The 25,340-nt window shown below is 40.8% G+C and overlaps 1 protein-coding gene across 1 annotated transcript in view; it reads right to left on the bottom strand.

Annotated features, from left to right (window-relative positions):
* Positions 1-25,340, bottom strand: part of CEP112 (centrosomal protein 112) — a 153,763-nt gene that overhangs the window by 40,308 nt on the left and 88,115 nt on the right. The window contains exons 21-22 of the mRNA XM_062506577.1: positions 18,749-18,979; positions 3,160-3,222 (exon numbers count right to left, since the gene is read on the bottom strand). Of these exons, the coding sequence (XP_062362561.1) occupies positions 3,160-3,222; positions 18,749-18,979 (294 nt within the window). The remainder of the gene's footprint in view (positions 1-3,159; positions 3,223-18,748; positions 18,980-25,340) is intronic.

Below are 25,340 nucleotides of genomic sequence, written 5' to 3'. Positions count from 1 at the left end.
ACTGGGGAAAGTCATAACTAACCCTGATCCTTTAGGCATATTTACAGAATTTTATACTGACATGTCATCACCCAGCAAAGCACTTAAACATGTGGGAGAATCACTGACTTTAATGTATATATTCAAGCTTAAGGTTAAGCTGCTGTAGCAGCATATTACAGAATAATTCTAAAAGCACTTTAGCACACAGGCAATTCAGGGGGAGGCTACCAGAGTGCTTAGACTCTGCCAGGCCTCCTCACTGGCAGAGAAACATTTATCTATATTAATTACATGGTTATTTGGAAAAAAGGTAAGTTTTTAAAACCCTAATAATAATAATAATAATAATAATAATACTAGTCCAGGACTAGAGTAAGAAGAACTGTGCTGCAAATGAAGGTACTAAAATCACTGGGAAAGGGGAAAAAGCCTGATTAAAACTGTAGTAAATTTATTTCTCTTTACTTACCTGAAGAGCCCAGGAAGTAACCAAGATTATGTGTAAAACCTACCTTTGTACTTCTGTATTGCTTTTCTAAAAAACAAATACGTATTTTGAAAGATAATACCTATCAAAAGGAAGGGGTTTTTAGACCAATATGACAAAGTTTAGAGATCATCTGGATAGGGTGCAACTGTTTAGCCAGGACTTAGCAGTGTCTCTGGGTTTGCAGTTTAGGTAATTATTCAGAAGACAGACAATTGCAGAAATGAGGTTTTACCAGGTGTGTAACATGCAGGAGAAAGCAGAAGAAAGCAATGGATCATAAATTATTAAGATAACAACTTGAAGCCATGCAAAACTACAGCATTTTGAGTATGTTCCATTTTGTCATTTTAAAAAGAAAACAAAGTAGCAAACTCCTCAATAAAACACAAACCTGACATTAAAGCTTTTACTGGGTTGAGACCCTGGTCTAGCACAGGAGTTCTGAAATGCATGCAAGGAAACTTCAGCAGGAATTGATGAAGAAAGATCTGCTTTGTGCAGTACTTTTCTGAGCAAAAATTTCTATTTACTTTGTATAAACTTCAGAGGAAATTTCTTGAAATATCTTCTCTGTGTGGGTGTTAAAAGTGAAATGTTCCAAGAGGCCACAGAGAGTAAGATTGGACAGATGTTGTCAGCAAGGCGACCACAAGAAAAGTTTCAATCGACCAATTATTAAAAGTGAGCTACAAAAAAACCCCAACCCCAAGCATGTCCAAGTTACTTGGGGGATTTGATTTAAACCCACACAAGTAAACGAATTCAGACATCAGGGTGAAACTGTTTATTGAGGCAAACAGCCCTGACAGATGATGGATGTGTTGTGTCTGCCCCAGAAAGTGCTGAGGAACTGGGTCCAGCTCTCCCCAGTAAAACGTCCCAGCTACAGCAAAGCCACCTTAATACAAAACATGTCCCCAAATCTTGAGACTATTCTGCAGGCCAATAAATGTCAGTTTGACAAAATTTATTATGACATTTAGGTTAAAGAGTTCTTACCTTGCCCTACACTACCTACATGTTCCCTCTGCAACAATTAAAGCAATTTCCCTCATCCTTTGCTTAAAAATTCAGAAATGCTCCAATTATTCCAACTGTCTTTAAGAAATGGACCAAGAACCATTTTTGTATTGACATTGGATTGTGTCTGGCATGGAGAGGCTGACTTGATTCCATTCACATGTGGGTGACAGTGACAAAAGGTAAAATAGAGGTAGCAGTAGTAGGGATATCTTCCTTCAGGTCTGACATGAATTAAATAGGACTTTCTGAGCTTTAACCATTTCCTGGTTTTCAGGTTCAGATAGAAAGATAGAAGGAAAAGGGGTTTTTTGTTGTTTTGTCTCTCTCTCTCTTTCTTTCCTTCTTTCTTTCTTTCTAGATAAGGTTCTCAAAAACTACTAAATTAGTAACTTAAAATTGCTGGAAAGGTATTTAGGAAAGAGAACATTCTCTCTGATTTACCACACAGTTGTGGAATTGGTGAAGATGGAATGGACCAGTTTAAAGAAGCATCACCCAGAGGTGGTTGTTCAGGATTAGTCCAGTCAGGTTTTAAGTATCTCCAAGGATGGAGACTCTACAACTTCTTTGTATGCAAATAAATGTGCAAAAATACAGGTTAGATTTTAGAAATAGAATGAAAGACATATTTACCAAAGATTCTGCTAAAGTGAAAAAGTGGCAGTGGCACCAAAACGACTGAAGTCACAACTTTGGACAAGAGAATAAGACTCAAAGGAGCTGAAAAGCTGAAATCAAGAATTTAAAATATTTTCAATTGTTGGTAAAACAGTAAAGTTTCCAGCTTATTGTTATTGTCTCACTGATCACCCCTGTCTTGTTTAGAGGCTGCTAAACTCTTCTCTGTAGTGCTTCTATTGATTTTAAAAAACTATTATTGGACTGTTGGCTGCAAACACACTTTGCAGTGCAAGGCAGACACTGTTGTGGCTGGGAGCAATGAGGAGAACGACACCTCCACACAAATCCTCATGGCAATTTTCTTCTTATTAAAAGCTTAACTTCTGGTTGCATCTCCATCATTTTTCACACTTCAGTACTACCTGTCAGTCAAACTGAAAGCTGAAGTATGTAGAAATCATCCAGCCTTACAATTTTTAAGTACATATGTAAATTCAACACTCATTTTCATCTTTTGAGTTCTCTGAAGACCAAAAACTCAAGTCAAAACCAGTCTGCCTCCAGGACACTGACATTCCTCAAGGTGCTGTTTTGGGCAGAAATGCAGAACTGGTGGGATCAATGATAAAGATGAAGAAGCCTTGGGTGACACTGCCTTTAACATGAAATGCAAGTCCTGGCTCTGTAACTACTCCTGATTCTGAGATGTGCTGGCTGATGGAGCACCTCACCTTCCTTCCCACTGGCTGAAGGAGGACTCAGTCCTCTGGGCTCCTCAGGAGATGATGATGGAAATGAAAAAGATGAAATTCAGAACTCAAAAAAATCCAACCTGTACTTTCCAGCTTAATTCTCTGTGGGGTTTTTTTTTTGTTTTGTTTTGGTTTTTTTTTAACCTAAAATCTGCAAGAAGACACCGGATGTTTGATTTGGTAACGGGATAAGACTTCTTTTGGCTGTCAAAACCAGAAGTCACTCAACTTTTCACCAAGTTCCCCAAGTGGAACAGGTTCACCTGAGCTCCCTGTGTGCTGGCCACCTACCTGCGAGGACTTGGCCACTTTCTGGCTGAAGTGTTCCTCCGTCTGCTTCAGCCGGCCGTTGGCCTGGAACACACACAAAAGACAGACAGACAGACAGACAGACAGACAGACAGACAGCCCCGTTAGCTCAGACACAGGACGTGCACAGACACTTTGCCACCGGGCCCTGGGCTTGGCACCTCCTCCACATGCCTATCACCGAGCACCGGCCCCGTGCCAGCCCCAACGCCCTTCTGTGGCAGCCAAAAAACCGCCAGGGCTGCCCTTTGATCTGGGGCCAACTATTCATCACTTAAAAGAGGGGAGAAATTGTACCTCTGCTGCCAATTATTAGAAAAACATAAAGAGTTCTGCGGATTAAAAAAAAAAAAAAAAAAAAAAAAGAGAAAAGGAGGGAATGAGTGAGAGTGTGTGTGTGTGTGTGTGTGTGTGTGGGGCAGGGGAAGGAAGCAACACACATAAATGAGTTTATCAGGATGAATTTGTTTCTGAACAGAGGGGAATAAATGAGGAGGAAGTCCCAGGCAATGTGATATGGGGGACACAGCTTCACCCCTCAGTTCTGTGTCTGCAGCTGCCCTTTGTCCCACTGCTCGTCCCTTTCTAGGGAAAGGTGGGGATTACACTGAAAATCCACCCAAGATGCAGCTGAACCAGCTTGGACATATAGCTCTTTCCTTACCCCAGCTTTTTATTCTCAACTCAAAGCTAAAGAATAAACCAAACTGAAAGCAAGGCTGCTTGGTAATATCAGAATCCAACCAGCAAATATTTCTATAACCTCAAGAAAAATAGCTCTTATGGATATTTTTCCCCTCAAACAATTTAATTTCAGAAATAATTTGATAATAGTGATATTAATAAAAAGAATGCAATTTCATTTCAGGAGAGAAACCAGATTTGTATTTTTCTTGCAGAAACCAGCCCAGCCCAGCCCCACCACACTGTCCTCAGGTGAACTGCTCGGCGCTCTCGTCTTCTTGGCTCTCAAACTTGAGGACAGGTGTCTTAGACAAATATTTTCTTAGCGGGGGACAGAATATCACGCAGCTGAGTTCTGAAGCAAATTTAAGCTGATTAACTTTTCAAAATCTATCTGACCTCCTGCTCAAACCTTTGATCTGTCGTCCTTAGTTTTACGGCACCGCATCAAGTGCCCAAACAGCTCCTGCCAGCCCATCTTTGGGGGGACCAAAAAAACCCACGGGGGCCCCCAAAGCCTCTGAACCCTGTGTGCATCCAGCTCAGGCTCCATTGCTGCAAACACCAGGGATTTCAGGCAGGGAAAGAGCCTTATTGATTTTACTGGGCTATAAATTGAGGAGCTTAGAGCCGCGGAGCGTTTGCGGATCGTCATGGTAAGGCTGGAAATCATCCCTGGCAATCCAGGCAGCTCTGTAAGGTGCAGCTCAGCCTAAGAATATTACAGCCAGTTCAAAGTAATCCTAAACTTTACATGAAATTGAAATTTCAGATCCTCAATCCCTTCAAATTCCAAAATTATGAAACATATGGATGTCTCCATCTGGTTGTTGGTACTAAGGAATCTACTAAAAAAGTTATCAAAACCAATTATCAAATTTGTGCATCATTTCTGAGGTAACATTATAGCTTGGTTTTGCTATAAACAGAGATAATGGCAATACATATTGGTTTGAACCAGCATCTAGAAGAATTCTGGAGCGCCAGACAAATTAAGTTTCACTTTTTCTCCATTTATCACTCAAAACTGAACCACAAACACTGTAAGAGCCCATGGTGGGGGTGCATAAATAAAAGGAGTGGTGACACAGCACCAGTTATCCCAGGGAGCTCTGTCCATGCTCTGTTTCTCCTTGTACTCGGGCTGACCCATGTTAACACTCGTTCCATTGTACTGCAGCCTAGTCTCAAGATGGTGTTTTACCACCACAGCATGTCATAAAGTGACTGAAACTGCCAGTTTATCTTTAGAGAGAAAAAAAAGTAAAAAATAAATTACAGCAATAGCATAAATTACTGTTAGCTCCAGAAAGGGAGAGGGACTCAGCAAGGCACGGCACAGATCACGTTACAGCTGCTCTCACTCAACTTGCCTGGGGTAAAAGTCCTCATCTTTCATAGAAGCAGCTTTATAACCTCCTGAACCCACAGAAGAAATCCCAATAAATAATAAAAAACCCACTCATGAGTTCCATAAACAAATTAGAATTTGTTTGTTCACACTGACTAGAATCAGGCTGACCTCTGAGAGACAGGACAGAGGTGATCCAAAAGAAAATAGTTTGAATTTTATTGTTTTATTCCTAACTAAAGGCAAAGAATGGATATCCTACCAGTTTAATTAAAAGGAATTGCAACATTTTATTTCATAACGGCTTTAACAACTCCCAGTTAGCAAAATATTTATAAGTTTTGTCTCCTGGTCACCAACAAACCATAAATTCTTGCATTTACTTCCAGTCCCAAACATCCCTATTTGAGAGGTCTGAATTTCAGAGGTGCTGAGCTCCCAAAGCTTCCCCTGGAGATGGCATGAGCATGGCTGGATGGGCTCTGGTTGTCTAAAGCTGGTTATATTGGCCCTGTGGCACTAAAACTATGGAGAGTCCCTGCCAGTACCTTAAAGGGTCTTACAAGAAGGCTGGATAGGGACTTTTCACAAGGGCATGTAGGGACAGGAAAAGGGAGAATGGCTTCCCACTGATGGAGGGCAGGGTTAGATGGGATATTGGGAAGGAATGGTTCCCTGTGGAGGTGGGCAGGCCCTGGCACAGATTCCCAGAGTAGCTGTGGCTGCCCCTGGATCCCTGAAGTGCCCAAGGCCAGGCTGGATGGGGCTGGGAGCAGCCTGGGACAGTGGGAGGTGTCCCTGCCATGGCAGGGAATGGGATGGGATGGGATGGGATGGGATGGGATGGGATGGGATGGGATGGGATGGGATGGGATGGGATGGGATGGGATGGGATGGGATTTCAGGTCCCTTCCAATCCAAGCCATTCCATAATTCTGTGGCTCCTGCTGACTTCAGCTTTTCCCTGAGGTCTGTAACACACAGCAGCTCTTGCATCATCACAAACCACACGAGCAGCTCTGATGAAGGCAGAGACCACACTTTACAGCACTGAAAAGATCCAACTCATGGGGCTGCCTTTCCACTGCCATCTTTTAACTGCAGAAATATGAACCTTATCCTTTCTTAAAACCTGCAACTAAAACTAATTTAGTACCTCTTTACACACACTGTTGCTTTGCAACCAAGGGAGACATAAACCACCTTCCCTGGGGCACAGGTAGCACTGCTACACACAAAAAATGCCTTTTTACTCTTTTTTTTGTTTTAAGGAATGAGTAAATACACACAGAGCTGTGTACAGGGAACATCAGGGGGGATTTATATCACATTTATTTTGTTAAATATACAAAGGTTCACACTGGCTGGTGCACACACACAGCAGTTTCCTGGGCTCCTTCTTTTCCAACTGGCTTCTGGGTGCATGTGCTGGAGGAAGCACAAGCTGTTTCTGAATTATTTTAAGGGCATTCCCTCCCTTTCAGGTTAGGAGCTATTTCAGAAACATAATGAATAAGAATCCAAGTGGAAGGTGAACATTTGGAGGGTCAGCCAGTGTTCATTAAAGTCAAGCTCTTTTTATAGCAATGGGCAGCACTGCAAATAGAGTTAATGGTCTGAAACCAGTTCTCCGTGTGTGAGCGGTGGCTGCTGAAATTCCCACTTGGCAGAAGCTTGTCAGAAATATCAATTGGAATATCCATTTTTATAATGAAAAAGGTTTAAATTGGCTAAGCTGCAGAGGAATTCCACTAATTCAAAAATGAACTCCTGTTTAGTTTCACACAGTTAATACATATTTTAGCTAAAATTATCTGATTATGACGATTTTACATGCAGTTATTTTATATTACAGAGGACTTTTGCATTAAAAAGATTATGTCCTTGTTGCAGTTAATTGGTTTTAAAGACCAACTATAATTCTTTAACAAGCCTTAAAGCATCATATTGTGGTTGCTGAGCAAAACTGCATCGACTTCAACAAAGCATTTCACGTAAAAATTAAAACAGCTATTGGCACTCCAGATGTGGTGTCTGAATTAATGGATGCTCTTCTAACACAGCCCCATTTTCACTTTCTCCTTTCATGAAACAGAACAGCATCAGTAAAAGAGCACAGGATCTATGACACATCACAAAAGCACACCGTGTCCTACTCTAATTACCAAGTATTTCTCAGCTGTTTTGAAGGTATGAGGTGCATCAGAGAGAACTTGCAGTGCCAGCTCCACGTGCCCTAAACAGCTCCTGGGTCCATCTGCTCCAGCTGCACTCTGGGGTTGGACAACTCCATCCTCCAGCAACATCCATGGAGGCATTTGGGATGTCTTGGATATTGATCAAAAATGAAGCTGTTTAGAAGCCTTGGAACATTACAAATCTCTGCACCGTGTCAGATATTGAGGAAAAAATCCTTTCCTGTGAGGGTGTAAGGCTCTGGCACAGGGTGCCCAGAGCAGCTGTGGCTGCCCCTGGATCCCTGGCAGCATCCAAGGCCAGGTTGGACACTGGAGAACCCTGGGACAGTGGAAGGTGTCCCTGCCATGGCAGGGGTGACACTGAAGGAATTTTAAGGCTCCTTCCAACCCAAACAATCAGGATTTAGTGATGGGCTTGGCAGTGTTGGATTTATGGTTGGACTCGATAACCTTAGAGGATTTTTCCAATTTAAACAACTCCATGTTTCTCTATCTTTCAGCCTTGGAAACAGCTCTCATAACTAGAGTTTTATATATATATATATATATACATATACATATAAATATATATAAACACACAATATCATATTCACTGGTAGAGAAGCAACAGATTTAAGAACTTTTCTGTTTAGGGTAGTAGCTATAAAAGAATAATTTTTCAAAATGCCTGCAACTAGCTAAAAGTGGCCATCCATAAGCTGATCCTCCATAATTAGTTAGATAAAAGTGTAAGCAACCTTTAAAAAAAAAAAAAGAAGGAAAAAATCAAAGGGTGGGGGAAGAAGAAGAAAGAAAACTTGCTCCAGGGAAGAAGCAACTGTTCTCTGATGTGCAGCAAGGAATTTAACATCAAAGAACTAATGTAAATGGGGCCCATTTACCTCAAAAAACAACACACCACTCCACATTCTGGAATATTTCTATTTTAAGTTTGACAGCATTATGCCTTGTACCAAAATTCAAGATTGTGTAATTTGATAGATGTCAGAAGAAAACGACCTTCAGAATGGCTAATGGTGGCAATCTTTGTTATTAAGTATGTTAAAACTCTCTGTACAGTATCTGTTTAAACTTCAGAGATCAGGAGATCACCTTTAAAGTTCATCTGATCACACATAAAAATTCCATTTTGACTCAAAGCCTGAAACATGCATTTTCCTTATGTGCCTCTAACACTGACAGTGGGTGACTTCCTACACCAACCTCCTGTTCTTTCTCCTGCTCTCCCCACCAATCAGACAAAAATGAAAGCTGGATCTCTGCTCAGCAGTGAAAATAGAACACCAGTTCAAATATGTAATCTGAACCACCCAAAAGACCATTAAAAATAGTTGAATACCCAAAATGATGTTAACAGAATAATTAGTCAAGTACCAAATGACTTCAAGGGCTTTGAAAATGAATGATAGAAATCCCAAAATCCTATTAATATTCTATTTTACATTTCACTTTTGGAGGTCTACAAATCTTTTCCTTTTTATTTTCTTCGTCAAACATACATCTTTAGGAGAAAAAAAACCCCTCTCATTCATGTGTGAAGTACTTTTCATTGGGAAAAACCCAAGAATGAATAGAAATGACTTTGACTGTACCTGCACAGAGAACTGACTTTGTGCAGCACATTGCAGTTCTGTGCTTAATGGGGGCCCACTGAGAAACTGCTTCTGCAAACTGTGCCTTAGGAAAACTCCAAATTCCAGACTTCTCATTTAAACCAACAGAGTATTTCTAATAATTCTGAAATTATGCACAGGAATTAAGTACAGGCATTTTTAACTCTCCCAGAAAGTCTTCTGTGGGATTCCAGCTGCAGGGTGGCTGATGCTCAAGTTACATCAGCCTTACAATTATTACCTTCATCTAAATGGATTTACTGAGCACCTAAATATTCCCCAGCATCACCAATGCTGATTGCCAGTCAGTACTGCTGTCAGCCAGACACATTATTTAAAACAAACTGGCCTAAAATACAAGCCTTGCATACAAGACAAGGATTTAAAACCAGATTAACAGCCTGGGTTTGCCACATGCAATTGTTTAATGCTTGAACTACCCTTTACAGAAGACAATACTGGTGAGTGCATCAGGCACTTCAAGGGCTGGCAGAGAACTGTGGTTTAATCTGAAGCTGTTCTGGGACATTTTGCCCAAAGATTGCTGGGTGTGATAAACTCTGGTCTGGGATCATGGGCAGCACAGGCAAAGATGTCTGATTTTCATTTGATTTATTCTCATCAGTCATCTGTGAGACGACTGTTGGTGAAATCAGTGTGGTGTTTTGTGGTGACAGAGATTCCTGCAAATGAAGGGATTCAAATGGTCATGACAGATGTCACTGCTTCTCATCTGCCATCCATCACACCAGGCAGCTGGGGACGAGATTTCTCATTTTCTTCCAATTCACACCAACTTTGGGGTCAGGTTTTATATCATGGCACGATTCTTCCCACAGCTCCACACTCAAGACTAGATGGAGTAAACCTGGTGAAGATAGGGAGACTGCAACACTCTCCACTTTAGAGTCCCTAAGTCACAAATCCACTCCTGGATTACCATTTTAATATTTCCTGCTTTTCTTCTGTTCCATCCAACTAAACAAAGATGGTTATTAAAAACATTTAAGTTTAATATGTTGTATCAAAAGTGCTGGCATGTTCTTTTTCAGAGCTTTAACAAAGAAAATGTGCATCCAACAGGAATTATTTGAGCTTTGACAAAGCTGCCTTTATCCTTGAAAAATGCAGGCACTCACTCCTCTCATGAGCTCGGGCTCTCCCCCACTCTGACACAAAGAAGCTTCCAGAATCACTCAGGCTCAGATGTTTCTGGTACCCACACAGCTGATACCCAGTAAAACCACGAGGGGATAGATTGGGAAACATCTTTGAAAATGCAAGTCAAAGCTGAAGCTTCCTCACACACAGAAGACAACAGTCCCAAGATGTGACACTGATCAACAACTTGATTCAGTTAAAGACTGTTTAATCTGAGCTTTACAAAACATGATTCTTTCAGAAAGTGGACATTTCTGAGACCCAGGCACTTTATTTACCAGCTAAATTCACACGCTCTGACTTTTGCCAAGGAGAGACTCTAAGTCTCCTGAAAGAATTATAAAGGGATAAGAATGAAGTTTTTAGATTCTGCATTGCTGCTGAAAGTTGAATTCTGTGGCAAGAACAAGCGTATCTTAAGAAGACAAAGAGCAGAAAAACATTCTATGTATGTATCATTTTAAGACAGAACCTTTGCTATTAAATAGAAGAAAAAGTGGGAACAAAGGACAAATTCTGTACCCCTGAATTAACTTGGTATCACTAAATTAACTCATTATCATGAAGTTAACTCAGAATTTTCAAGTTACATCATTAGACAAGAGCCCAACAAAAGTTAAGCTTCTACAGCTGGAAAGTCAGACACTGAAAATAAAACCAAATCCCCCAACAAATTTATGATCTGAAGCCATCAGTGCTCCTCAGCAAGATTATGTTGGATTACTTTTTGTAGTTTTAAATACCACAAAGCTTCCCCAAAAAGAGACAACTTCCCAGAGCCAGAGCATGTTACTGAGCTGAGAAGAAACTTCCCAAAGTTTCCAATCCGGCAAAGGCCTAATTAAAAAGAAAATGGAATATATAGCTCCATCATCAAAGCAATTAAAAACATAAATAAAGCATTGCAAGACTCTTAACATTCCCAATGTTTAATTATTTATCTGTTCTCCATCCTGCAGCTGTAGGTCAGAATTAACTCCTCTGAACTAAATACAGGAGAACTCTTTTGGGGATTTGTACCTTATTCATTTTCAAGCAAACATTCAAATTCATTTCAAATTCACACAAGAACTGCAACAGTTTCTCCTAAATCAGATTTTCTACAAGTTAAACACCCCTCCTACACTCAGATGTGATTGTGAAACTACTTTGATCTCTGTTCCCAAATTTATTGCTCTGTGTAATCCATGACAAAATATAATGTGATTTACTGTATCTCTATATGACAGCCCAGCAGCTGACAGAACTTAATAATTTAGCATAAGAAAAAAACCCTTCTGGCACCAAAATATACAAATCATAATTGAGGCACTTTAGTATCACATTACAATGAAGCACATGCAGACTGATCATAAGAACTTCAAAACAATTAGAATTCTTTCTCACCCATTTAATGAAGGTGGGTTTTACTCCGTGACATGCTCTGCAGTTGTAAACAAGTCATTTTGGAGCACTTTTCTTTCTTCATATTAATGACTCTGAAGGACTAATAACATTGTTTTACCCCTTCCCTATTTCCCAAACACTCCTTCTCCTCCAAAAAGAAGAAAAAAGCCACCTGCAGCTTTTCTCTACTATAATGATATGAAGAAAGAGCAAATGAGCGTAAACAATGTCTTCAAATCATGCCAGTATTTAAATACACAATTATTATGTTTTACATTAGTTTGGTCTTGATCACTGAGCATTTTTTCTAAAGAAAGCTATTTGGAAATCTGTTTTTTTATTTTTATTGTGCTGACCTAAGCAGGGATGTGATGCACATGTTCCATGGGGCACCTCCAGCAGTGGCTTGTGCTGACTCTGGGGTTTGAGGGACTTGAGAAAGTCTTTGTGCAAAGGATGCATCAACCCAGAAACTTCAAAGCAAAGTAACAACGTGGAGCTCGTGGATGCAGGAGGATTTTCTATTTCTGATTCCAAGGAACAAACACCAATTACTGCTGTTTGCACAACCAAAACCTTGGAGGAGCCCCAGTGAAACCAGCAGTGATGGTGCAGGGACTGGGATCCAGGAGCTTGAAATCCTTCCTGCCACACCTGACCAGGAACCCAGACCTCACTCAAGAATTCTGAACAAATCTAACAAGGAATTGGCCAAGTTGTTAAAATAAAAAAATCCACCAGTCATCTCACATTACTGGAAAACAGCCAATGTTTTCCAAGTATTTTCACATACTCAGGAATGTAAGGATAAGTAAAATTGATAAATCAGACAAAACTGAACCTACAAGCAATCAGCCTTTTCCAAGACATAAGGTATTGGGAAAAAAGGGACAGAATGAGGTCCTGATTCAACTGGGCTTTAAAAAACATTTAATAAAGCTGAAATAATAAGCAATTGTGTATTACAAGATAAAGTCGGTGTGTTACAGGTTGTTTGGAGAGTGAAGAAAGGCTCGGGAAATGATTGAAAAAATAATTACAGCAGTTGTTCTGCCACTGGCAAAACCTCAGCATTCACCTTCTCCACCATCCCCACGACTTTGTGAGTCTTGATCTTATGAATACACTCCAAAGGATAAAACCTGGAAGTTCAGGGATCGAGAAGAGGCAGCGTGTGCCCAGAACAGGGAGGGGTGTCTGGGCACACACTTGAAGAACAAAGAGGAGACAGAGACAACCAAAAACCCCACCTGTGAATGCTTCTTCAACAGTTATTTCAGATTGATACCAGTTGGTTAAAAAACCACTAAACCCTAAAAAGCCCAGGCAAACTTCAACAACTACTCAGCTATAACTGATATGACAGGACATGAGTAAAGTGTGCTGAAAGATGGGCCACATGATCAAGCTCTAATTTTAATCATATCAGTCCTTGCCCTGCTGAAAGCCATCTTTTTAATTCCATATTTTGTCCTAATTTATCATTTAGCGCTTGTCTGGTTCTCATTTCTTAACAGTATTGCTTCAATCATTTTCATTTTTAACCCTGTGGTGCTATTTGTGAATGCAAATAATGGTGCTTCATCTCCCTGCAGACCTTAATGAAGATATTAAAAAGTGAGCCTGTTGCTCATGGGTGCACATTTCTTTTTCCCACAGTGACAGTAATACCTACTTCTCCTGGCTCCTAACTCTGGAACCAGATTTATAAATACAGTTGATGAGCAGACATCTGACCTGCTGTTTTCTGGATTGTTTTTTCTCAGTTTTTATTTTAATTTTTTTAAAGGAGATAGGAGCAGAGGAACTCTGTGAATAACTGCAGCTCTTGCTTTGAAACACCTCCAGTAGGGAGAGAGCCATAAATTCTGTTTAGTCTTATTTGAGTGAAATATCCCTGAGATGATTCTACCATCTTTTTCTTCATGTTTGGCTCTGTTGATTGAAGACTCTTCCAAATGGCTCCCCTGAGGGATGATGCAATTCCTGTGACCATGTTACTGGTCCACCATCATCCTGCTTTTTCTTTGGAGGAATCAGAAGGAGCAGTGCAAAAAGGGGCACACTACAGAGGAAACTGGTTTTAAAAGGATTCGTTGAAAGGTACTATCAAGACAGATTAAATCATTTTTTGTGCTAATATACATTAAAAATATTTCCTCTCTGCGAAATACATTTCTTCTTGATCTTTTGGCACCATGTTTTGCCTTTACTTGATCTTTTGGCACCACAGTTCTGGTGTTGCTAGATTTTCTCCAACAAAGCCAAATGTACTACACTCATTTTTATTAATATTAGTTGGTGAATCACTATTGCTGTGTCAGAAACGTGCAAGAACCAAATGCAATTTAATGTACACAGGCTCTACAAAATAAAAACAATAAAAATATTACTGCTTTGGAACAGAGAGATAATATCAGAAACAACAGCTCTTGGATTATAATGAAAAAAAATTAAGAGACTTGGGAAACATCCCACTCTTCTTGGTAAGAATTGAAGGCTCTTTAAATTATTCATAGCTGGGACCTAAGCTAAATAATTGATGTAATAGACTCAAAACAAGTTTTAAAAAATGGCACATCTACAACTGGTAGGGATCCTGCCTGCATGAAGCAAGGACACAAACAGGTCTGCACTACAATTAGACACAATTTAATGAGATCATTACACTTGGGAGAAATACACATCCACATTTCATGGCTGACCTATCTGCTCCCATGTAAATAACCAGGGGATCACTGCAGTGAGTGTGAAAACAGCTCCTCTGAGTGCTCCCACACACAAAGTTATCTGCAAGTGTGGCTTCAGTCTCCAAGTTAATGAAGTGAAAGGTGTCAGATCAAAGGTTCCATCACATCCAGTCTCAGAAGGTCTTAGGGACAAAGATGGAACCATTTTTGGTGCTAATGAAATGTGGAGTTGGCAGAGAAGAAGCAGAGCTGGAGAGACAGGACTCAGAAATGGGAACTCATGGAAGGCACAGGATGCTTTTACTTTAGGAGCAGAAGTAACTGCTTAAGGGAAACTCAATACTTTTAATCAAGTATCTCTTGGAGTATCTTTCATCTCAGAAGATGTCATATTCCTTCCCTTCATCTTCTGTCTTTGCCAGTGCTGAACAGTGTGACATCATCTGCAACAGTGCCAGAACAGATACTGTGAATCACAGATATTCCTGCATATGCAGCATGAAAATATGCCCAGGGAGTTACATCCAACTGGGCTGTTCTAGGGCTGTGCTGGGACAGGAATTAATCCAATATCACAGAACTTGATGCTGAAGGAGGGACTGAAATGTTCCCTAGGGCACATTATCAGTACCTTATTTGCAAATTATATGCAAGAAGTAGCTCAGAAAATAAGTATCCAACTATAGGAAGAGCTTTGAAAAGGGCCCCATTACATTACATTGCAAGGAAAATATTATGTTGCAACAAAACTGTTATACAGAATAATTATTCCTAATTAAGGTAGCGGTCACTCACAGAGTGACCTTAGCTTTAAGATCCCCGAGTATCTGAGTTTTATGTGGACTTTACACCAGATACAGCTGGAGTGATTGTACCAGGTAAAAACTGTAAACATCAGATTTGATTTAAAATCACAGAAATCTCAGAGTACAACTAACATCAACGTCATTAAAGTCTACAAGCAAGATCTGCATGGCTCTGGCCAGGCTTTATGCCACCTTGGTGTCCCATCTCTACAGAGGGATTCACTTCACAGCTTCCTTCCATCAAAACAACTGCAGCCCCAAAAATAAAGTGTTTAACTCATTTTTGGTTTGTTTTTTCGACTACAGCTTTTTCTGTAATCAAATATCATGTGTGTTCAGTACAGTCAATACACAAAAATGTAAATTACTTCTCCACAAGAAAAGCAGCACTGAAAGAGAATTAGATGTTCCTGGAACCTGCAGAAACCTTTAACAGAATGAGTCAAAGTATCTATTTAAATATAGAAAATAAGTCAATAAAAAGCTAAATGTTTAAAATTATTCAGAGAGAAGAAAACCCACCCCATCATCATCTTCTCCCACTCCAGTTTACTCATGCATGCTGCTCAAAGGGAGCTTTTTTATGAGGCATTTTCAGTGTTCCAAGGTTGCTTCCTTAGAGCATTGTTAGCCTGTCCACTGCTCTGCTCGGGCCGTGCTTGCTGAATGCTCATTTCCTCTGCCAAGAAAATCCCACAGAACGTTACAAACAGCGGCGGCGGCCAAGCCCCACATCTGCACACACTCAGACTTTGTCTCCTGCTTTCAGTCATTCCTGGCAAACCTGGAACTGCTCCGAGCTTTGTGCACTCCACTGCACCTGGCTCAGCAGTGCCCGTGCCCCCAGGTGCTGCTGATGCAACCTGGAGCACACCTGGCCGTGGCCAAAGCAGGAGTCAGCAGAGCCCGGCTCCAGGGCTGCGTGCTCCCAACATCCAACAATCATGGAATGCCTTGGCTTGGCTTGGCTTGGTTTGGCTTGGAGGGGACCTTAAAGCTCATCCAGTGCCACCCCCTGCCACAGTCAGGGACACCTCCCACTGGCCCAGGGTGCTCCAAGCCCCATGCAGGCTGGCCTTGGGCACTTCCAGGGATTCAGGGGCAGCCACAGCTGCTCCGTGCCTCCCCATCCTCACAGGGAAGGGCTCCTTCCCAATAGGGTGAAACACTGTGCAGGAAAATGATCCTGAAACCTGTCAGCTCAACCACGTATGTACAGAAAATGCTGAAAGCACATCAGCATCTTACAGGAGCAAAGCAGGAAAAAACGTGCACAAACCTAACAGTGTCCCAGGAATCTCCAGCACACACCAATCCTGATGAACCCTGAAGTGTTAGGGGAGTGCTCGGGAACTGACATTTCAATAAACAATGTCCCAGCCTTAAAGCTGAGATTTTTAAGCAACAGAAAATTGAAGACCTTAATAAATCATGTGTCCCTAAATAGCAGAAAGCTGTCTACAAACACCAACAAATATTTAAATGTTCAGTGTGCCTGTAATGAAGACTTTTCCTTCCCCCGTCTCTGCCTCTCACTCTTCTCCTTCTCATCCCCACGGCATCAGGACAATGGGGAGGGCAATGCCAGAAGAATCCTGGATCTTCTTCACCCATTTGCAGTTCTGTTTTTCTTGTCACTGAAGTATGAATCATTTCTTTTGTATCTCCTCATGTTCACATTAATAACAGTCCACAATGGCACAAAGCAATCCACACAGAAATCAACGTTATTCCCAGAGCAGATCACAGAGGAATGAGATCCCTCACTTGAGAATGGAGTGACCTTCAGAAAATCTGGCCAGTCAGATGTTCCACGCCTAAACTATGAAATTCAGCTTCCCACTGGATTTTTAAGCAACCTTCACAGAATTGGCACCAAAAGAAGTAAATTTAGAGAACAAATTTTTCTCCCACATTGTCTTAAATTTCCAGGTAACAAGATCTGGTAAAAAATATTTTCATAAACAAGTTTCAAGGCTCATGCTGCAATCAAGATGCTTTTTTTCCCCTTTCTTGGATAAAATCATCAAGGTTCTGTGGACTAGGATCAAGATTTGAATTAAATTAGCTGAAACTGCTACTTTGGAGCTTTAAATGGAGTTTGCCTTCTAAGCTACTTTGAGTTTTGGATTCTGTAGCCAGTTTCCACAGTTCTACAATTGCAAGACAGAAATGAAACAGGATAGGGAATGGAGATTTGAAGGTAATGCCAGGTATTTTAATATGTCTGTGAAAGACTTTTCAACAGAGATACTTTTTGCTTTTCCCCTCCTATCTTTTACTCAACATGTGCTCTTAGATTAGTTTAGAATAGGGAAGTAGGTTAAAGAAAAAAAATACAATAGCACTTAATATAGCTTAAAATTAGCAAATTTTTTGAAAAATATAAAAAAAAATCCAACAAATTAAAGAAAACCAGTATTTCTGACAGAAATGACAATTCAAGACTATTAGAGATATTGCCCTATGAAGGATTATTTGTAACTTTAATTTGAGGATGTAAAGAAGTTAACTTTTCTTTTGCTATACTACACATGTAAAAAAAGATCAAAGAAAGAAAAGAATTGAGATTCAAATTCCATTTTTAAGCAAAAATGACAATGTCTTCCTGCGTTAAAATTAATCCTTTAATGATGAATTTCAAAGGTTTAAATACTTTCTGTGACCTTGGCTTTAAATAATTATGCCAAGCAGAGCTTTCCTTGCATTCAGAAAAGATTCTGAATTGTTGATCACAGCCATTTTAATGGCTTCAGGCTGGCTGATTTCCAACATAATCCTCCGAATGCTCTTTAAAATTACAGACCAAGAACCTGACGCAGGTAAATGAAATGTCACTTGCACAAAGGCTGCTCAAACACTCCATGCAGATTGTTAATTTGTGCCACTGCACATCCCCTTGCAAGAAAATGTGTGATTTAGTGCCTTAATGCAAAGTATAAAAGAGACTTCAACAACTATCTGCTTACACATACACAGAGCCTACCATAAATATTAAGCAGGGTTTTTTTAGTTTGGCTTTTGAAATAAAACTTGCATGTTTTAGCCCCCTAATGGAGGGGAATACTTGAATTCAAGCCAGGGGTCCAAGGGATGCTCAGCAAGCAGGAATGTGGGCAGAACCCACAGAACAGAATGGGAGGGAAGCCTTGATCAATATGAAAACATTAACTTCTATTTCCAAGGACCCAGAGTCCTTTCTCACTTGATGAACACCACAGGCTAAATTAGACCACTGTGAGCAACCAGACACAATTTCCTTGCAACCCGAGCCTGAGTTTTTCCCTCCTTAAGAGCTCACCCTCTTTTTAAGGGAGAAAAAGCTTGGCTAGGCAGAACCACCCTTTCCACTGTCTCTATTCCAGCAGAGGAAGACCAGCCTGCTCCTGGCTGGCTTTACCTGTGAAATCACCTGTGTTTTTAAAGTGCTGTTGGCTCCTGAGCACCTTCATCCCTGCTGGAGGTGCTGCCCAGCCCCAGCATGTCCAGAGCAAAGATTTTCATCCCAGAACCCCAGAACACCCCACACTTGTACTGTGACTCTGGCATCCCGTGGTCTGTATCTGTTTTTTCAACTCATGTCATCCCTAAACATTTTTCCTTAGGGAAACTGCGCTCAGCTGACCTTTGGGGTGATCACTTCCCTTTCACCCTGCAGAGCTGCTCTTTGCAAATCCCCTACCTTGTTCAAGGCTGCCTCTGTCTCTGCCGTGTGCTTCCTTTTCAGGTCTGATATCACTTTTTCCATCTCCATCTTCAGACTGTTCAGTGCTGCCTCCTTGTCTCGAGCTGCCTTCAGCTTCTCCTCGTCCCTCTGGAGGCTCAGGTCCAGCAGCTGATGGTTCCGCAGAGCGTTCGCCTGGATCAGCTCTTCCCTCAGCTTGCAGATTTGGTTCTCCAGACTAGAGATCACCTGAGAGGAAGAGCAAACAGAGTGACAAAACCCAAACCCACAACACAAAACCCACTTGGTTTCCTCCAACAGGCTGTCAGCTGGGGTAGAAGCAGACTCAGAGGATGCTCTCTCCCTTTTCCTGGCCTCTCTTTTTGCTTTTCCCTTTCTCTTCCTGCACACGGATAAATACAGCTCCCCCTGCCCAAAGCATTGGTAAGATGGACCTTTTCGGAGGAGAAATTGAGATTGTGGCATATAATCACTACATATCCTACCCATGCCTTCTTTTTTTGTCCTTAAGAAATGACCTGCTGCCTTCTAATGAGCTATCAGAGTATCATCAATCATTAATCAATTGCTGCCAGCCCCTGATGGGGGAAAGCAAAGGGGGAGGGATCAAAGTGACAGGAATAAAGCTGTGTCACTCCAAATTCCACAGAATTCACTCTGCTACTTTACCACACGAGCAGATACACAACTATTACTTCAGATTACACTTGAATGTAATTCTCACTAGTTACTTTTCTAAGTACTAGCTACTTTTCTAACTTTCTCCATTTCTTCTGTGGGTTCTCCACTGGAGTACAGGAGCACTGCATCTGGGACATAAAGCACTGTCCTTACAGCAAAGGGTGATGGATGACACTGAAAGCACATCTGTGCTCTCATTCATAAATGCAATTCTGAAAATGAGCACTTTCACTACAAAACTCACACGGAACTGCCCCCTTTATTCTCCCTGTTTCACAAGAAACTTTGCAGTTGCCTGGAATTCTTTCACAGAGGATGTGACAATACTGAGAGCAGAAATTGATGTTCTACCAAGTAAGTGCAGGTGACTCAGCTCAAGCTTATTAAAGGTTTCACAAGAAAATCTGAGGAAAAGTAGTGTATATTTAAAGTTCCCATTGTCCTGGAATGCCAGTTTCTCTCCAACTACTATTTTTCTTCTTCAGACATTTTTAATACACTGTCTGTACTCAGCTACACCATTTATTAGCAGCCTCTGAGAACCACATTACTACACAACTTTGAAAAGGAAACATTTGTTTCTGACCAAAGTTGGGACATGAATGACTATCAGATCTACTGCCTCGTACATTAATCTCCCAGGACAGACTCCTATAAATACTGTGATCTGAGAGAGGAAAAAAAAAATTAAAAATCAAGGCTTGAAAGTTTGTCTATTTTTCAAGCTATTTGAACTATATGGTGTAATGAAAGACATTGTCTCCCTTCAAACATTCAGTTTGTCCTTCAGCTCTCCCAGCTGTGACATGTATTAAATAATATCAACCATCTCAGAAACTTATTTTGCTTCCATGCTTTCTTAATTACTCATTGGCATTAGTCCCTACTATGTCAAAGGTAAGAGTGTGTGTATGGTGGAGAAGGAATGAGCACGTCATTTGTATACAGAACTCTACCACAAGGCCACATATTTCAGTCCTATCAGCATTATCTCAAACATATGTTTCATATACTGTAATCTGTGCTAGATCCTTTCCTTCCTTTCCTGAGCTTTTCCTCTACACATGTTTAATTTCTTATTAAATCTGTATACAGACTAAAAACATAAAGTACATTTCAGTGTATAATTATAATCCGCAATGTACTTTTATAATTCTTTCGGAAAATGATTTCATCTGCAGATCACAAGAACATGACAGCCTGCCTGGCTTTTCCTTAACCAAAGCAGCACTAACTCAATGAAGATAAGAGCTGCAATTGCTGACGGGTGATATGGTCTGAGTTCCAAAGTGACACACAGAGAATTTGGGGTTTTTAACAGCTGCCCCAGTGCAAGTCCTGCCTGAAATAGCCACAATTATCTTTTAATCTGTGAGAGGTCTTTTTGAAAGATCATTCCCCTTCTTTCCTTTTTTTTTTTCTTCTCTCCTTTCTATTTCAAAATAAAAAACTTCCTTTAATTACACCCCCAACACACACACACATAGGTGAAAATATGAAACAACATCGCTCAGACGTTCCCTAAAAAGTTTGTTAAAATATTTAGGGTAAGAAATCAGGGCTAACTTTTTATAATACCAGAAAAATTCATGCACAAATGACACTACAAGCCAAAATAAAGACTGAGTGAATTCCTGTTACACCTTTTAAGCTTTACTTCCTCCTTTATTCAATGGTTCTTATGCAAAGTCATTAGAAAATGAAACACAATCCAGTGTTTTCTGCAAGGATAAAGTAACAGCTCCCAGCCTTCAGAAACAAAACTGGGGACAGCCAATAGTGAGCTGAATGTTATAGGTAAAGCAACAGTAATTAATATGCAAAGGAGCATTAATGTTGGACCTAATAGATGGCAAAAGGAGATTTGGTTCTATTAGGGAAGAAGAAAGACTCTGAAGACGGGGTGATGGCAGCGAAACTAATATGATTAAAGGAGACCCTTTGGAGCAACTCCACTGCGAGTAAGATGATGTTAAGAGACATCTAATCTCTCCAAAGTGACTGGAAAAAGCTTTTATTGGGGATCACAGCGACAGTTCTTGTCAATTACTTTCAAGTAAGTCCAGTTCTCACAGCCAGATTAGTTTTTCCCATAAACAAAGTCAGTGGCAGAAGCAGCTTACGCCCAGCTCAGCGCCTGGGACAACTTTGTGTGACACAGATATCTCCCCACTGCTGCAGGAAATGAATCCCAAACTTTCCAGCACTGAGACTCTGCTATTCCACATGTCAGGTTTAATAAACTATTATTAGACTTAAATGTAGGCAAACTGGGGGGGGGGGGGGGGGGGGAAGCCTGAAGATGACTTAATTTTCTGTTGCAAAAAATCCATTAAATATAAAACTTATTAGCAACTGTCTTTTCTTAAGGATTCTGTGAGAAAATAAAGCTGTAGTTACAAAATCTCACTTCTCAGGCTCCTGATCCAAAGGCAGGATGATTTCTTTGTAACACTGAGTCCTTTTTCTCATTCTTGGTTTCTCAAATTCTCCTCTGGCTGCCCAAATCTCTGTTTGGGAACCAAATGGTTTGCATGGTCCAAACAACTGCTTGAGTACAAGAGCTGCTGCGAGAAAAACATACCTTAAACACCCCATCTGAGCAAATTATTATTGTGCTAAACGAGGATTGAACATAAGAAATAAAGGCTGACAGTATGTAATAGAACCAAAATGTTACTGCCACTTGCTGCCTTTTCTGGATCAAAGTGTTGTAGTCTCTATTTCAGTGGTGCGGGTACGAGCACATGAAATAAGAGAGATCTGTATCTATTTTAGAAAGGATGCAGAAGTTTGTAGCAATTCCCAGCATGGCTATGCCACAGGAACATGCCCCAAACAAGGAAGCATTTTTTAAAATGACCATTAATCCACATACAGGACAACAAATAGAAGGACAACACCAGCTTACACAGTTTCCCAAATGGAACAAAAATACATCAACGGTGTGACAGAGATTTCATAAAGGTTTATATGACATATTTGATGTCCCTTAGATGAAGAAACTGCTGGCCAAGGTGGTGATTTCTATTTCTGTTTCAAAGAAACAACTTAGAATTCTAACTAAGAATATCTTTGCTGTAATAGTGTCATAAATAGGGTGGGTCATAAGCCCACAGCAATTTGCCTGCAGGGAAAAAACAGACTTGAAAGAAAAAGAAGAAGGTTGGTCACTCACTTTGGCCTATTTAAAATGCCAATAAATGCACTGCGTGTTATTTGGAAGGAAAACATGTGCTCTCAATTTTAAAAAGTAAATTGCATAAGAAAATATAAAGTTGGCAAAAAGTTTAAATTAAAATCTGTTGCTGATGTCTGAAACTCTGCTCCACTTACAGGCAACAGGGATGAGAAATGGACCGAATGACTACGGCCTAATTAAAAACAATAATAACACAAATTCCCTTTATTTTCCAGGAGCTCCTACTTCACCCCCACGAAGCATTTCCACGGATCAGTTTCTGAGGAAGAGGCTGGAGCACGCCAGCATCCTCGCCCTGACGGGGATGAACACGCGGAGCTCGCCGCGTCCCCGCTCTCAGGGCATCACACACCAACCCACACCCCCAGCACCACCTCAGCTCCAGTGGCCAGGGCCTCGGGAAGTCACAGAAACAAAGCAGTGGAGAGTTAAGATGAAATGCGCTCCTAATTTATTCCCCTAGAGCTGCTGAGGTGTTGCTTCAGCAGATTTACAGTGAGTGGCTAAGATGTGCCAGCAGATGAAGCTGCAGTAACCTCACTGCTCTGCCTTGCTGGGAGCACTCGGGCTGCTGGAACAGAGCATCACTGTTCAACACCTCTGTGCTTCTCAAGGGGCTCCTGACAACTCTTCAAACTGAGTTTCAGAAGTTTTCTGCGCTGGGTTAACTTGGCTCCAGTCAGGGATGACTGCACAGGGCTCACTTTGCTGTGTTTAATTTTGCTGGCATGTAACATTTTAAAAAAACCTACAACAAACCCCCTGAACCTCTGAGCGGTAGCATGGACTAGGCTGGATGATCCCAAAGATCCTCTCTAGGATAATAACCTCAAATATCAGCCTGTAAGTCACTCTTTGACCACAGATAAGCAGCTTCTGCCTCTGCGTGCCAAGACCTTCTCAGCATTTCCTCCTCAGAAGAACACTGAAATGAGCAGAGTGTGCTGGGAAACATCAGCTGGGCCCTTCTGAAAGGGACATTTGTCTCTGCACCTCACCACACTGCCGTGGTGTGACAGCCATGGATGAGGCATCCATAACATTTGTTATTGGGCACTGCAGTAGTTTTGAAAGGACATCAGTCCAGTCAAGGCAAAGGCAGTCTGTAATAAAAACAAATCTCACTTTGATGATGAAGAAGTGAAAGGAAAATAAAGAACTAAGTAGGAACACCCAGTGATTCAGTGGTGACAATGACTCCCTTTTTACCCTTGAGCAGGGCAGTGTCCCAGAAGAGGGGGATGAAGCGTCCTGTCCCAGCCACCAGGGACTGGTGGCACATTTACTGTAAAATACCTTAGAGGGGATTATCTGCTGAAAGTGGGAATCTGAACGACTTCAGCTTTCTTGTGAGTAAACAAACCTTTATCAAATGCTGGGAAACTGATCGTACGAGTTCCTCCAACATCAGAAAAACAACCAATGCATTTAACATAAAAGAAGACTGAAAAATGAACAAATATTTTGCAGCTCTAAGCTTAGAAAGAAGTGTAGCTGTAAGAACTTCAAATGCATAATGCTGATTTGTGTTTAGAACAAAATTGGTTTATATTAACGAGTTTTATTACTGCAGCTTCTGCAGGGGACAACAATCCTTCTCCTAACTGAGCTTATTCTGGTTTTCAGGAACTATTCTCATGATTTTACCCTCTGGACCCTGCCAGCCAAGGGCCAGGCACAGTCCTAATGGCTCTCTGATCTTTCTGTCCACAAATCATCCTACTGAGCCTGAATCACTGGTCCCTCTATACCTGCTTTTCTCCATGCCAAAGGAATTCCAACTTGCCAGTTCAGCCAGCTGGCAGCTATTTGTGGCTCCTTTGTATTGAACACAATCATGTCCATTTAAACAACTATATTCAAAATATTCTCTATATCATGGCAATTTCAATTAAAATATGTAAAGAATTTATTATCCTTTTACTCTCATGACTCCTAAAATCAGCAATTTGTCAATGTTACAAATACTTTAAAAGATGAGATTTCATTTGCAAAGAAAACCAGTGGCACATTATCACAAGGGTAATGATGTGGCAGAGCACAAATTAGCAGGGATAAGTAATAAACAGCTATTTAGCTTTCACAGCACAATCTATTACACTGTCAAGTTTAAATGCCTTTTGGGTAAGGACACACAGGCCCATAAATGTGGTATTTAAGGGAGCAGATAAATGAAATGGTGTGAAACAAAGTGAAAATGAACAACAGTTCAGTGACCAGCAGGCTGGGCTCAGTTCCTAAGAGCACTGATCAGCCCTTCCAGGGGAAAACACGGAATTTAGCATTCCATTAATTATTATATCATTATAATTATTATATCAGTAATTTTAACAGCATTAAACTACTTTTAAAGGCCAAATCTCCTTGGTAAGATTCTTTACTTGGGCTATTCCAGCACTGTGCATGATGCTATGAAAAATGCCTCTAACATTTATGAATCTGATAAAAGTTTATTCCTACTAACCCTGCTTATCTTGTATCTACCAGGGTCTCAGTTTGGTGTGGGAACTGGTTTAACACCACCCTACCTGTACAGTGCTGCTGGAGGGAAACACCACTCACCTCTGGTACCCAAACCATGGCCAACACACCCCTCACCACAACTCCTGCACTGAACATCACCCCAAGGAAGGTCCAGCATCCTCCAAGAAGAGATTTCACTTTTTAGCAATGTATCTGCTCTGTCTTGTCTAATGTTATTTAGCA

The sequence above is a fragment of the Cinclus cinclus genome, chromosome 20 (assembly GCF_963662255.1).
Source record: "Cinclus cinclus chromosome 20, bCinCin1.1, whole genome shotgun sequence".
Taxonomy (NCBI): Eukaryota; Metazoa; Chordata; class Aves; order Passeriformes; family Cinclidae; genus Cinclus; species Cinclus cinclus.
Note: the sequence above shows the minus strand (reverse complement) of the source record. Positions and strands in the feature narration are given on the sequence as shown.